Raw genomic sequence first — 16,098 nt, 5'->3', positions numbered from 1 at the left:
AAACATGAGCCCTTATTCAATTAACTTTTCTCCTGAATTTTCTTACAGTAGATTTTTTTTAACACTTTAACAATAAAACCTACATTATAGTACTTTTTCAGTTGCTATCAATAGCCCAGCGTGAAAGATAGGCTACATCTTAAAGGAAAATAAAAGTGATAGGCCCATATGCAATTCAATTTTTCACCTGAGTTTTCTCCAAGGTGATATTTTTAAATTTGTCAATAAAATGCATTTTAAGCCACCAGAAAGCAAGAAAATACTCAAAATAATTTTGATAGTGCTTTTTCATTTACTTTTTGGTACTCTTTTAGTTGAAAAGTGCTGGAAAGTTATTTTAAATCAAAGATGAAAAATTATCTCCTAGGAGAAAACTCAAGTGAAAAAGTGAATTGCATATGGGCCATAGTCTCATATCCCTGTCATTAGATGTTTCTTTAAAATTAGGTCAAATATGCCCCTAACAATAGTCCTCCCCCCTCAACCAATTTCATCATAGAGGAACCCAGGGCCTGGGTGGGGACCCAGTCCTGAGGTGCAAAGCAGCGCCAGAAGGCCGAGTCCTCCTCATGCCTCTGTGTACATGTCTGTCACATGACATACAGTGTTGGTAGCCACAAGGTGGTGAGGTGGACCTGTCCTGCTACCGGGTATGAAACTCTGCTGCGCCAGCTCTGCTTCTGGAGTGGTTGAAGGAGAGTTCAAGAGTGCAAACTAGGAACCATTTTTTTTTCTGTTTTTTAACTAGCTCACACAAGGGGAAGCAGGAAATTTGGGTGAATGAGGCAAGTGGACAAAAAGGGCAACGCCATTCACTCTCATGTTAAATATCGTTTTATGTGCGCCCAACAGGAAATTTGGGCGTCCGGTGAATAATAAAATTTACAAACATACTTACCATATAATAACGTTTACAAACATATTTACTATAGTTATTGTTTCTATCTACGTAAAGTTTCAGAACTAAAGCGATATTTAGTGGAAAATACAAAATTCCTCAATTAACTAAATATATGGATTTAAAAAAAATATTTGAGAAACGATATAGGAGTTTTAGGGTTTGGAACTACTGGGGAAGTTTATAACTAAAAATATCGATTTAAAAAATTATTTGATAAAAGATATGGGAGTTTTAGGGTTAGGCAATACTAGGGGAGTTTATAACTACAGTAAATATATGGATTTAAAAAAATTATTTGATAAACGATATAGGAGTTTTAGGGTTTGGAACTACTGGGGACGTTTATAACTAAATATATCGATTAAAACAATTATTTGATAAACAATATGGGAGTTTTAGGGTTAGGCACTACTAGGGGAGTTTATAACTACAATAAATATATCGATTTAAAAAATATTTTGATAACCGATATGGGAGTTTTAGGGATAGGCACCACCAGGGGGGTCTTAGGGTTAGGCACCACCAGGGGGCTCTAAGTGTTAGGGAAAGGTAGAGGGAGGGTACTGTGTGAGAGTAGGGTTAGGTTTAGTTGTAGTAAAATGTTACTAATATTTACTAATGTTTTACTATAGTTATAACGAATGTACCTATATATATTTTTTTCATTATGGTAAACAATATTTTCAGATTTTATTACATGAAGAAATGATAAATTAAGGCTATACACAACATTATACAATAATAACGATTATACATATATTATCGTTTCAGTGTTTTAAATGATATTTTCAGATTTATTACATTAAGAAATGATAAAAGAAGGTTATACACAATATTATACAATTATACATACCGGTATATTATTGTTTTCCGTTTTATAAACAATATTTTCAGATTTTTTTTATTACAAGATACAATAAAATACGGTTATTGACAAAATCATTAAATTTCAGCTACACCATGCTGCATTTTTTCCAGGCGCCCTTTTTTGATGTATGCCACACAAGGAGGCGTACGTTAAAAAGGGGCGCTAGGAAAAAAGGGCGCGGGGTTTTAAACGATAAGCATGGATAACGTTTAAAAATAAATTGTACTGTATTTCGTTTAAAATTAATGTTTTATAAAGTTATAAATCATTAAATAATGTGCATGAAATCGGCAATTGTAAAAACGTTAATCTTCCGTTTAAATAGTGAAACGTATAATAACGTTTAAAAAAAAAATTCTAAGTAACCCTCCCTGTACCTACCCCTAACCCCTAGAACCCCCTGTTGGTGCCTAAACCTAAGACCCCCCTGTTGGTGCCTAAACCTAAGACCCCCCTGTTGGTGCCTAAACCTAAGACCCCCCTGTTGGTGCCTAAACCTAAGACCCCCTGTTGGTGCCTAAACCTAAGACCCCCCTGTTGGTGCCTAAACCTAAGATCCCCCTGTTGGTGCCTAAACCTAAGATCCCCCTGTTGGTGCCTAAACCTAAGTCCCCCCTGTTGGTGCCTAAACCTAAGACCCCCCTGTTGGTGCCTAAACCTAAGACCCCCTGTTGGTGCCTAAACCTAAGACCCCCTGATGGTGCCTAAACCTAAGACCCTCCTTAGTAATCACTGTATTGTGTGTAGAATAATGTTTTAAAGCAGTAAGGGATAAAATATAGTACAATTTACGTTACGTACTGATCGCTTTGTTTCGTGAATAATAATGTTTTACAAACACTAAGGGATAAGTTTTAAAATAATGTTTTATTGAAATAGGAAACGTAAATCATCACAAGCAGTTATAAAACATGAAAAATCTTTGGGCGCCGTTGGAAAACATTATTATTCTCGGGCGCCCTTTTTTCCTGTTCGGCGCCCAGTAAACGATAATTATTTTGGGAGTGAATGGCGGCGCCCGATTTGTCCACTAGCCACCTGCGCCCTTTTTTACTGTTTCCTACAAGGAGGGGAGGGGGTTTCTCCCACATTTTGCAGGAGGGGGCGGCGACATATGCAAGTTACGCCCTGAGGTACAATAATATTTGTTCCTATAGTTCAGGATCAATAATCAGATACAAATAGTTCTTTGTTAGTGTTTATGCTATAGTTGTGTAACAGGAATACTCACTAATCAGATATCTGTATACTCATGCTTGTTGTCACACTGTGATTTAATACTTTTTTTTTAGTTTTGTATTCACTTTTCCAGTTTATTTAATTAGAGTCTCTTATTTAAATGTGGCTTACAAAAAATTCCTTTTTCCTTTTTCATAGATATTCACAGCGTAAAGCTCAGATATATGGCATATGTTTTGGCTTTAGTCAGTCTTTCGTTTTCTTTGCCCACGCTGTAAGTTTTCGATATGGGGCTTATTTGATTGGAGCTGGAAGGATGACTGTGGAAGAAGTCTTTCTGTAAGTATCACACAGCAGCAGGACGTATTGGAATTATGTGAGAAAATACGGTATGTGAAAGCAGAAAAACACTGTGTTGTCCATATGAGACATTTAGAGTTTCTCCCTTACACTCAACGTGGGATACTAGACCTCTTAGTTTGTTCAATTAAAGGAAACCTAAAGAGAGAGGAATATGGCTGGTGCCATATGTATTACCTTTTAAACAACTCCAGTTCCCTGGCAGTCCTACTGAACATTCTGGCATCAGTATCAGGGCCAGCACTACCATTAAGGCAAAGGGGGCACATGCCCCAGGGCCCCCCGAGCGATGCGGTGCCGTTATTATGCATACCATACGCCAGGTCATTGAGACAAGACAGGTAGCGGGATGAAGATGGAGAGCACGGACGGAGCAGCATGCCAGGACAGGTAAGTTGCAATGCATTCACACAAATTATGCAAGGGCCCTGGGGAACACAGCAGAGTTTCTAGTGTCCTGGATACCATATTTTTTGACTATAAGATGCTCCTGACTATAAGATGCACCCCCACTTATACCACGTTTGTCCCCTGTGTCTTTCTCTGTCCCCCATGTGTCTGTCTCTGCCCTCCTTTTTGTACCCCAGTGTCCTCCTTTTTGAGTGGTGCGGTGCTTATGGAATATACTTTGGTCTCTACTTTGTTCACTGGTTAGTTGTCTACTACTCTGCATCCGCATGTGCCGTCCCATTAGAATGCTTTAGGTAGAGAAGTTGTTAGAATTAGAATGCTAAGACTATCTACGTCCCTGTGCAGGAACTGAAGTCCTGCCGGACGTAGGTATACTGCCTTGGATGCAGTAAATGGTTAACCACTTCCATACCAGCAGTCTCTGCCCCCTTAAGGAACAGAGACGGCTGGTTTGATTGAAAAAACGGCGCTTGTCAACATTGCAACACAAGGACCCGCAGCTACCACCATTCATGGAGCTCTCCCATTGCTGTAGGCCCCTCGCTCTGCCATCGCTGTGATGCCAGAGCTCCCTGAGCCAGTCAGGAGCCTATTTCTTTGGCTCCTGAGCCTATGATCACTGTGAGCCAATGTCAGAGGCGTAGCTAGGGTTTTCAGCGCCCGGGGACAAAGACTATTAATGCGCCCCCTAAGGTGAAGGGTCGTGACCAAATGTGGGCGTGGTTATGGGTACTCCACATTTGGTCACGCCCCTTCAAATGTACATGGAGGTTAGCAGGCTCACGCTCACCCACCCTCCCTCAGTATGTACCTTCCAGCATGTTCCAAGACAAATTCAGCAATCATGAGCCCCCCACCCCCATCAAGACAAATTCCGCAATCATGAGCAAACATGAGGCCCCCAACAAGACAAATTTAGCAATCCTGAGGCCCCCAACAAGACAAATTCAGCAATCATGAGGCCCCTAACAAGACAAATTCAGCAATCATGAGGCCCCTAACAAGACAAATTCAGCGATCTTGAGGCCCCCAACAAATCATGAGGCCCCCAACAAGACAAATTCAGCAGTCATGAGGCACATAAATAGACAGCATTTCACATAAATAGGCAGAATGTCCCCTTAATATGGTAGACACCTCTCACCTGGCAGCAGTTCCCCAAAATACACTCAATCTGACAGCAATGCTTGCCCAAAAATAGGTAGCCCCAGGTCTATAGGTGTCCCCAGAATAGGTGGCCAGCAGTATAGATGTCCCCAGAACAGGTAGCCAGGGGTAGAGATGTCCACAGAACAGGTAGCCAGGGGTATATGTGCCCAGTATATGTAGGCAGGGGTATGTGTCCCCAGTATATGTAGCCAGAGGTATATGTGCCCAGTATATGTAGCCAGGGGTATAAATGCCCAGTATATGTAGCCAGGGGTATATGTACCCAGTATATGTAGTTAGGGGTATATGTGCCCAGTATATGTAGGCAGGGGTATATGTGCCCAGAGTAGGTAGCCAGGGGTATATGTGCCCAGAGTAGGTAGCCAGGGGTATATGCCCAGTATATGTAGGCAGGGGTATATGTGCCCAGAGTAGGTAGCCAGGGGTATATGTGCCCAGAGTAGGTAGCCAGGGGTATATGCCCAGTATATGTAGGCAGGGGTATATGTGCCCAGAGTAGGTAGCCAGGGGTATATGTGCCCAGAGTAGGTAGCCAGGGGTATATGTGCCCAGAGTAGGTAGCCAGGGGTATATGTGCCCAGAGTAGGTAGCCAGGGGTATATGCCCAGTATATGTAGGCAGGGGTATATGTGCCAAGAGTAGGTAGCCAGGGGTATATGTGCCCAGAGTAGGTAGCCAGGGGTATATGTGCCCAGAGTAGGTAGCCAGGGGTATATGTGCCCAGAGTAGGTAGCCAGGGGTATATGCCCAGTATATGTAGGCAGGGGTATATGTGCCCAGAGTAGGTAGCCAGGGGTATATGTGCCCAGAGTAGGTAGCCAGGGGTATATGTGCTCAGAGTAGGTAGCCAGGGGTATATGTGCCCAGAGTAGGTAGCCAGGGGTATATATGCCCAGAGTAGGTAGCCAGGGGTATATATGCCCAGAGTAGGTAGCCAGGGGTATATGTGCCCAGAGTAGGTAGCCAGGGGTATATGCCCAGTATATGTAGGCAGGGGTATATATGCCCAGAGTAGGTAGCCAGGGGTATATGTGCCCAGAGTAGGTAGCCAGGGGTATATGTGCCCAGAGTAGGTAGCCAGGGGTATATGTGCCCAGAGTAGGTAGCCAGGGGTATATGCCCAGTATATGTAGGCAGGGGTATATGTGCCCAGAGTAGGTAGCCAGGGGTATATGTGCCCAGAGTAGGTAGCCAGGGATATATGTCCAGTATATGTAGCCAGGGGTATATGTGCCCAGAGTAGGTAGCCAGGTGTCCCCCTCCCCAGCAGGAGGGGAGCAGCGCAGAGAAGAGCTGCTCTCCCTTCCTCGCTGTCCCCTCCAATGTCCGGGTGGCTCAGGCTGGCAGCGGCGGGCGGAACTTACCTCCGTCTCGTCGCAGCGCCGGATGGATCTGCCACTACTCTGGTCTGGTCCAGACCAGAGCAGCGGCTGCGCACTCGAACTTCCGGCCGGCGCTGGAGCAAGACGGAGGTGAGTTCCGCCCGCCGCTGCCAGCCTGAGCCACCCGGACATTGGAGGGGACAGCGAGGGAGGGAGAACACCTAAGGTGAGGGAAGGAGGGGGGATATGGCCCCCCTTCCCCACCGTCCGCACAGCTCTCTCTCTTCTCTGCGCTGCTCCCCTCCCCTCCGCTGCAACGCAAAAAAAAAAAAAAACCCGCAGCTCAGCCAGGCTGAGGGCGCCCTCGGGGACCAGGCGCCCCGGGGCACTTGTCCTACCCCGACCCCCCCTAGCTCCGCGCCTGGCCAATGTGATGGGCGCACAGTGATCACGGGGCCAGGAGCCAATGAAATCGGCTCCTGACCAGCTCAGGGAGCTCTGCCGTCATACCGACAGCATAGGGGGCTGCAGCAGCGAGAGCAGCGCGAACGGCGGCAGCCGCAGGAGTATGCAGCGGGAATGATTGAAATCTACGTCCTGGAAAAGATAACAGATGCCAGAGAGCATAGATTTCAATCAGCGTGGTCTGAAAGCAGTTAACTCTTACTTTGTAAGACCATGGCCGATATGCAATTCATTTTTTCTCCTGAGTTTTCTCCTAGGAGATAATTTTTCATCTTGTATTTGAAATAATTTTTCAGCTTGTATTTGAAATAATTTTTCAGCACTGTGCAATTAAAAAAAAGTTCCAAACAGTTGATGATAAAGTACTGTCAAAACAATTTAGAGTATTTTCTTGCTTACTGGTGGTTTAAAGGGCATTTTATTGCAAGATGTGAAAATACCACCTAGGAGAAAACGCAGGAGAAAAAGTTAATTGCATATGGGCCCCTGACTCCTTTATGTATCTGTACTATAATTGATTATATCCTCCAAATTATTAATATTTTTTCTTGCTCTGTTTTCCCTACAGTGTGTTTGTCATTCTGACATATGGTGCTATATCAGTAGGACAGACTTTATCCTTTGCACCAGACTACGCCAAAGCCAAATCTGCGGCTTCCCACCTGTTTGCCTTGTTTGACAGAGAGCCAGCTATAGACAGCTACAGTCTGCAGGGACTGAGACCAGTAAGTTAATAACCATTTCCTGTATTTTGCCATTTTCCATCCCTAAGGCCCGGTTCACATTAGCGGTGGCCGTCCGGAATCGCCATGCCGGAGCCGGACCGCTTGCAGAACGGACGGAACGGACGCACGGCATAGCAATGAAAGCCTATGCGTCCGTTCACATGTTTCCGTTCTGCCGGACCGGATCCGGACCGGATCCGGACTCCGGCGTCCGTTCCAACATGCGCTATTTTTTGGTCCGGCTCCTCCGGCAGCCGTAGCCGGGGCGGAGCCGGACTGCACCATCCGGCCAATACAAAGCTATGAGAACCGGAGAGCGCACAACACACTGGCTAAAAATCCGGATGTTCTACCCCACTTCCTATGCGGATTGTTGCGGCGATTTTGGATGGGGACACATGGGCAAGCATTTTGGAGTGGAGCAGCAGTGACTTTAAACGAGCTGGAGATGTTGGCAGCATGTCGGAGGTGGAGGTGAGTGCTAAACAGCGGAGGGCCTGATTCCACAGGTCCCCCTTCTGCTGACCTCCCAGACCCCAACATTTTTATTTGGTTTGTACTAACTTTTGCCAAACGGATCCGGATCGCATCCTGATGAACACCTGATGCAACCTGACCGGATCCGGATCGGATCCGGATCAGAACCGTACGGTTCCGATCCGGATCCGGTCCCGATCCGGTCAGGTCATCCGGTCCGTTTGGCAGAGAACCGCAAGTGTGAACCGGGCCTTATTTAGAGTACAGCTCGGTTCACATTAGCTTTTGCCAATGGAACCAGCTGTACGGTTTCGTGGTCCGTTCCACTGACAGGACCCAATTTTCCGGACCGTTTCACTCAGCGGAACAGAAACGGAAGGTTTTGCAGCACAATAGGAACCTATGGAAAACAAATGTTTTACAGCACACTGGCTGTAAAAATGGACGGTCTTCCAGGATCCAGATGGCAGGATCCGTACGGCAGGCTCCGCAAAAAAACGCAAATCTGAACCGGGCCTAATATACAATAACATGTATGTCAGCATTTTATCTCTCTGCATAGAAGTACACTTATTGAAATGTGCCCCATTCAATTTTCATTTCATGACTACAATCAAAATAGGATAATGATCAAGGAAACGTAGAATTCTGTGATGTTTCCTTCAAGTATCCATCTCGTCCAGATGTGCCGGTCTTACAGGAATTGTCCTTGAGGATATCCAGTGGCCAAACTTTGGCATTTGTGGGCAGCAGTGGCTGTGGGAAGAGTACCGCTGTGCAGCTTCTACAGAGGTTCTATGATCCCCTCCAGGGAGCAGTGGTAAGTCTTGTCTACATAGCCATTAGTAGTTTTGCTAAACGTTTGCCAGTGCAGCTTCTGCAGAGGTTCTATGATCCTTTCCAGGGTGCAGTGGTGAGTCTTGTCTGCGTAGCCATTGGTAGAGTTTGTGTAATGATCCGCTCAGCTGCCTGCGCAGGCAGGCAGCTTTTTGACCACTGTTCAAGTCTGCATTCTGCAGGTCTCTGGAAGAGAGACCTTTTGTCAGTTTTGCAGCTTGCTGCTGCTGAGGAATTTGCATATGTTTGTCATGCAAATTGCCTAGCCACATCCTTTGTAGGCTTGCTCTATATATACCATGTGATTCGACAGTAAGTCGCTGGTCATAAGGGTTTGTCCTGTGAAACACTCCTGGAGTGTCAGCCATGCTTTTCGTTTGAAGATTAGCTTAGAGTAATTCCTGGGACTGCGCTAGGCAACCTTGCTAGTGCAGTTAGGATTGTATTATTTGTATTGCCTGTTCTGTCTCCCTTGCTATATTTGGATCGCACTTGCTCTGGCGGAAAGAGCAGTGGATTCAGCTCGCTCTGTTTCTATACTTGGATCACACTCGCTCTGACAGAAAGAGCAGTGGATCCTGCTAAAGCTATCTTGCTATACTTGGATCGCACTTGCTCTGGCGGAAAGAGTAGGGGATCCTGCAAGCTTTGTTTCTTACTTGGATCGCACTTGCTCTGGCGGAAAGAGCAGTGGATCGTATCTTTCACTTATCCCTTTTTTCGTGTATCTGTCTTGTCTGATACGAACGCTTGCTGGAGGCTCGGTGAGGTAACCGTTAAGCAAGCGCTCGCGTCCTATGCTTCATGTTTGTCTGTCGGTGGTTAGTTAGGCGTGCTTGTCTCTGTTGTGCTTAACACGCGGAGACCACGCAGTAAACGCGTTCGCTGTTGCGAATGAGTGCGGTGTTCGCGTTTAGTTAGCGTTTGTTATTTTCCTTATCTTCTCATTGTATGATTTGCTGTGCCTTTGCTACTCTCGTGCTCTGCCTTGCTGTAGCCTTGTGTCATCTCTGGCAATCTCCTCTCTCGCGATTGCGTTCCTACTTCATATCTGCTGTTGTATATGCACCGTCGCGGGTTGGCGACTAGATTGGTGCACACACATACAATCTGTCCCTTTGCTCAATCTCATTCGCAATCGCTTCTCAGGCGATTGCGTTCTCACTCGGTTTCCTTTTTTGTGTGTCCACCGTCGCAGGTTGGCGACTAGATTGGTGCACACACATACATTCCTCCTCTGTGCTTATTCTGTCTTGTGTCACTGTTAGCAATCGCCATCTCCTGCGATTGCCTTCTCACCTTATCTTCATGGTTGTGTATTCATCGTCGCAGGGTGGCGACTAGATTGGTGGACACACATACCCTCTGTCGCTTTGATCTCTGTCTTTCAGCGCTATCTTGCCCTGTGTTTCTTCCCTTCGTACAATTCCTGTCTAGCGTCTGTGGCAGGGCAGAGGAGCTGTTCCTCTGCACTCCACAGCTCCACCTGTCGACAGGAATTTCCCTTTTGCGTTGCGCCTTTTGCTGGGTTCCTTCAAATTATACGCTTGTGGAGGATTTCCGCAGTGTCAGCGCACGTCCTGTGCGCTGATCACGGAGAGAATGCCACAATCGTTACAGTTTGCTTGTCTCTTGGTTGAATCTGCCTATCAACGTGTGATTTATAGCTTCCTTAAAAATGGTATTAAACTCAAAATTAAATGTTTGCCCGACAACATTAAATACAGCAAAAAAAGAATAGAAAACATAAGAAGACTGGTTTAACCACTTCACCACTGAGGGGGTTTACCCCCTGACCACCAGAACAATTTTCACCTTTCAGCGCTCCTTCCATTCATTCGTCTATAACTTTATCATTACTTATCACAATTAAACGATCTATATCTTGTTTTTTCCACCACTAATTAGGCTTTCTTTAGGTGGGACATTATGCCAAGAATTATTTTATTCTAAATGTGTTTTAATGGGAAAATAGGAAAAATCTGGGAAAAAATTTATTATTTTTCAGGTTTCGGCCATTAAAGTTTTTAATTAATGCATGCTACTGTAATTAAAACCCATGAAATGTATTTGCCCTTTTGTCCCGGTTATAAAACTGTTATAAAATTGTCCCTATCACAATGTTTGGCGCCAATATTTTATTTGGAAATAAAGGTGCATTTTTTTCAGTTTTGCGTCCATCCCTAATTACAAGCCTATAGTTTATAAAGTAACAGTGTTGTACCCTCCTGACATAAATATTTAAAAAGTTCAGTCCCTAAGGCCTAAGGTAACTATTTATGTATTTTTTTTATTGTACATTTTTTTATTTTTTTTTAATTACAAAAAAAAAAATTGGGAGTGTGGGAGGTAATGAGTTATTTTTTTTGTGTAAAAGTAATTTATTTGTATGTGAAAAATGTGTAGGGTGTAGTTCTACTATTTGGCCACAAGATGGCCACAGTAACTTTTTGTTTTAATGCGACCTCCAAGCGTCCTTCCGTAAGCTTGGAGGAAGTACTTGGAGGCTGGGTAAGATCACAATGATCGCGCTGCCCATCGGAGAGCAGCGGATCATTGCGGGGCTTAGATCAACGAACGGGAATGGATTTTCCCGTTCATTGATCTCCGGGCGAGCGTGTGGCGGCGTGTTTACTAGCGGCGGGCGGCATGTTTAGGAGCGGGAGCGCGGACAGCGGTGGGAGTGCGCAAAGCACGGATTTCTCCGTCCCTGGGGGTTAAAGGATGGAAAAAGGGACGGAGAAATTCGTACGCGTGGGGGGAAAGTTTTTAATGTCATTCAAAGGCATGTTTATACTTCACTGGAGCTAACTGATAAGATAGCAGGACACATTTTCAGATTGTCTCGTAATTAAGTAATTGCTGTGCAAATAAAGTAGGAGGTACATTGAATACTATGCTTTGAGCCTCACCATCTTTCATCCCTGAGCTCTGTATTGTGAACAGTGATGTGTTGAGGCACTCAGATTTATAACATGAAGGGTGTAACTTAGAATTTATTCATCATTCAAAGAAAGCAAACAGACCTTCTGCAGTTAAGATGGTTGGTTCAATCAGGTTTTTGCTAAAGTACTAGATTTTAAAAATGTTCGTAACTTTGTAACTTTTTTTTTACTTGCAGTTGTTTGATAACATTGATGTAAGATGTTTAAATGTGCAATGGCTCCGCTCCCAGATTGGCCTTGTGTCTCAGGAGCCTGTGCTGTTTGATTGCAGCATCGCTGAGAACATCGCCTATGGGGACAACTCCCGCCTGGTGTCCATGGAAGAAATACGGCAGGCCGCCACAGCTGCCAACATCCATTCTTTCATAGAAGATCTGCCTGAGGTAATGGAAGGAAGGGCAGAAGTGCATTATATTCATATCCAGACTAAAGAAAAACCAGTCACCCAAAATAGCAACAAACACTATAGTTGTTTTTATGTAAATATTCTTGCCAAAGGGTATTGGAGCTCTCAACCACACCCTGGGTCCTCTGTTTTTCATGGCTCTGGAGTAGTTGCATAGTCTACAATAGCCATAGTTACATAGATGTCTGAGACGTTTTTCATCTGGATAAAAGGGGAGACACAGAGAGCCCGATACAGTGTAGTATGTACTGGAATTGTGAAAATGAAAGGGTAAGTATAAATGTTATACTCACAAATCTGGGCTACCGTCCAGGTAACCACTGTATAAGCAGGTGGGGTGTATTAGACCTGTCCCCAATCAGGAATAAGAAGTCACTCTCTGTAGATCTAAACAAAAGGGGGCAAATCCCCCTCCACCAGGGGTGGACATGTTAATTGTGCAGTTGTACAGAGGAGCCAGGAGTGTAAAAAAGGAATAAAACTTTTTTAAAAATTGAGGGGTTAGCGATGGACTTACCTCCCCAAGGTAAACACAAGATGCTGTTGATTTTTTCAACAAAAATAATTTATTTACATACTCCAAACAAGTGCTACGTGTTTCGCGGGCATATCCCACTTCGTCAGGCTATAGATAGGAGTAAAACAACTGTGGAACAGAGACAAAAGACTTTGGCTAAGTACCAGTGCATTATAATATTTGATAGTATAATTAAAGAGGTTATTTTGGATTAAGGTCTTGGGAGGGTTATCTGGAATCTTGGCTCTACACCACCTTTTATACATTAGAAATAATAAAGATTCTGAGGGTCTCACATGCATTTACAGGCCTAGGAAAAGTGAGAGAATTCCAAAAGCTGCATCAAAGCACAGCGTCTTGCTCATATAAAAAGTCAACAAACTCCTAAGCTTAGCATATAATGTATAGTTCAGATGATGTACAAAAGTCCAAAAAAAGAGCATCTACAGAGAATTCAGCAGTTGAGGGACTCATCTCTCTAGCTGGTGCGGCCCTCCATCAGTCTGCACGCTTCCCATCATCATACCCGCTGGCTACATCTTCTCATTACATAGTTACATAGTTATTTTGGTTGAAAAAAGACATACGTCCATCGAGTTCAACCAGTACAAAGTACAATTCCAGCCCGTCCCCCACATACCCCTGTTGATCCAGGCGAAAAAAACCCCACAAGGCATGGTCCAATTAGCCCCAAAAGGGAAAAATTCCTTCCTGACTCCAGATGGCAATCAGATAAAATACCTGGATCAGCATCATTAGGCATAACCTAGTAATTGTAGCCATGGATGTCTTTCAACGCAAGGAAAGCATCTTGACCCAGAGACTTATTACGTGAGTTACATATACCAGGTCACTGAGCAGAGGCTCTGGCGGGGATGAAAACATGGCGCATATAGATAGATGTAGAAGTGTGCCAGCCAGAGAGGTTTGACGTTCCCTGTCAAATTGTCTGCTGGGGTCCTTGGGACCACTATACACCTGAAAGGGGGGGGGGGTGGACTGGGTGCTCATTTAGCCGGCTCTTAGGTCGGGGGGGGGGGTGTACGGCAGAAACAAAGGAGTCTAACAAAGGAGTCTAATACCACTTACTGGGTTTGTGGGCTTAGGGGGCTCTGACAACCAAAACTGACAACCAAAACTGAGGATGGTGATAGACATTTAGTTACAGACCCCTAAGTTACATTTCTCTATGTGACAGATCCTTATTGACAGGTCTTATAACCAACAGACCACTTAAAGTGGATCCGAGATAAACTTTTACTCATTGCATAATTGTGTTCCTTTCATATAGTTTATAGGACATTCCACAAGCCAAATACCTTTTTTGTTTTGTTTTAGTACTCTAATTCCCTATAAACTAAACAAGCCTCGCCCACAGCTTTTTAGAGTGCCTTGGCATTCTCAGACTCATGTAGCAAGGGCTTATGGGAGCTCAGTCTGGGCAGGAGGAGGAGGAGGTTACTAGCCATAGATTTCAGAGGCAGAGGGGAGGAGGAGAGGGGACTGAATTTGTCACATTACACACAGGCAAGCTGATAGCATCTCCAGCCCTTAGCCTGTGACAAACAGAACATGGCTGCCCTCATTGTATCACATTTGTGGCTAGATTTGCTGTGTAACTTTAGATAAGATATATAGACAAGTTACTTGTTATAGTTAATTTTTCATCTCGGCTCCGCTTTAATGACATACATGTTTACATTACTTACTTCTGAAAATGAGGAGTGGTAGCAGTAGGTATGTCATCTAGATGTTCTCTTGCTGTACAGAATCATTCATGCAGGTGTATAGCTCTGTGAACTAAATAGCTACTGTACATAAATGTATTAGCTATCTATATAAAGATATAATAATAGGATGTAACCAAACAATACTTATGATCTTAGCCAAACTCCTTTTCTCACAACTCAAAAGAGCAAGTTTAAACTGTATAGTTTTCCATGTATATTTTGCTTAGAAATACAACACAAAAGTTGGAGATAAAGGAACTCAGCTATCAGGAGGACAGAAGCAGCGGATAGCCATCGCCCGATCTCTTATCAGATCTCCAAAACTGTTACTGCTTGATGAGGCCACCTCAGCTCTGGACAACGAAAGCGAAAAGGTAAACACAAGTTTCAATCATTCAAAAACATCCTTAGTGACAACTAGAAAATTTGAGGCATTCATAGAACTGGAAAGTAGACCAACTGCCCAGAGCAGCCAATCAGAAACCTGGGCATCCGTTTCACTCTTGCAGCAGGTTTGCTTCAATTTTTCTTGTATTGGCCTTGATAAATCTGCCCTTGTTGTTCTTTCAAAAACTCTACTTTAATGAAAAAAAATATCTTTAAATTGTTTATAGGTTGTACAACAAGCTCTCGATCAAGCCAGGAAAGGCCGGACCTGCATCATGGTTGCCCACAAACTATCTACAGTCCAGAATGCTGATCTGATCGTTGTCATGAAGAACGGCAGCATAAAAGAATATGGAACCCATCAACAACTTCTGTCAAAACGAGGGATATATTACTACTTAGTACAAGCACAAACAATAACTTAATTAAAAAATTAAAGTATGAGTGTTAATGAAAATTCTAAAGCTTGGTGGATGCACCGATGCTAGTCCTAAGAAGAAGCTGAATTTGAAGAGGTCAGCTGTCAAGTTCAAATACTAATGGAGAGAAGCGGAATACTTTGGAAGTATGACTTATTCTTACCAAATAGGGCCCTATCCAAATTCACTTTTTCTTCTAAGTTTTCTCCCAGGAGATAATTTTTTCATTTTCTATTAAAAATAACTTTTTAGCAATTTGCAACTGAAAAAGTACAAAAAGTAAGTGAAAAAAGAACTATCAAAATTATTTTGAGTATGTTCTTGCTTGCTGGTGGTTTAAAAGGCATTTTATTGACAATTTTGAAAATATCACTTAGAGGAAAGCTAAGGAGAAAAAGTGAATTGCATATGGGCCAATGGATTGTATGTGTAGTACGGATAATGAATAAAACATTAGTAGCAAAGAGTCTCATTTGTTTATTTTTAGTTATATAGCTTTATTTATTACATTGCATCAGACTGTCACAGTTGCAGTTTAGAATCCACATTTTTATAAAACCTTATCTCAAGCTGACTCTCACTGTTTGTTGGCTGTTTAAAGGGAACCTAAACTGAGAGGGATATGGCTGTTTCCTTTTAAACAATACCAGTTGCCTGGCAGTCCTGCTGATCTCTTTGGCTGCAGCAGGGGCTGAATCACCCACCTGAAACAAGTATGCAGCTAATCCAGTCTGACTTCAGTCAGACCTTCTGATCTGCATTCTTGTTGAGGGGCTGTTGCTGAAAGCATTAGAGACAAAGAACCAGCAGGAGAGTCAGGCAACTGGTATTATTTTAAAAGGAAAAATCCATATCTGTCTCAGTTTAGGTTCCCTTTAAGCTCTTCAGAAAAACAGAACTGACTTCAACAAGCTGTCCACAAGCTCAGAGAAGCTCTTTAGCATGGATAACAACTCAGGTTTTTTGAGTCTTCCTGTAC

General features: G+C 43.6%; 1 protein-coding gene across 6 annotated transcripts in view; it reads left to right on the top strand.

Moving 5' to 3' along the window:
• Positions 1-15,572, top strand: part of LOC137518306 (ATP-binding cassette sub-family B member 5-like) — a 232,054-nt gene extending 216,482 nt beyond the window's left edge. For 5 of the 6 annotated variants that reach the window (XM_068235981.1, XM_068235978.1, XM_068235980.1 and 2 more), the window contains 6 exons: positions 3,147-3,287; positions 7,245-7,401; positions 8,501-8,698; positions 11,837-12,043; positions 14,541-14,687; positions 14,928-15,572. In XM_068235981.1, coding sequence (XP_068092082.1) covers positions 3,147-3,287; positions 7,245-7,401; positions 8,501-8,698; positions 11,837-12,043; positions 14,541-14,687; positions 14,928-15,125 — 1,048 coding nt within the window. In that variant the 3' untranslated portion in view covers positions 15,126-15,572. Of the gene's footprint in view, positions 1-3,146; positions 3,288-7,244; positions 7,402-8,500; positions 8,699-11,836; positions 12,044-14,540; positions 14,688-14,927 lie in introns of those variants that run through there. The other variant, XM_068235983.1, reaches the window with a different exon arrangement.
• Positions 15,573-16,098: the final 526 nt, after the last annotated feature.

The sequence above is a fragment of the Hyperolius riggenbachi genome, chromosome 5 (genome assembly GCF_040937935.1).
Source record: "Hyperolius riggenbachi isolate aHypRig1 chromosome 5, aHypRig1.pri, whole genome shotgun sequence".
NCBI classification, from domain to species: Eukaryota; Metazoa; Chordata; class Amphibia; order Anura; family Hyperoliidae; genus Hyperolius; species Hyperolius riggenbachi.
Note: the sequence above shows the minus strand (reverse complement) of the source record. Positions and strands in the feature narration are given on the sequence as shown.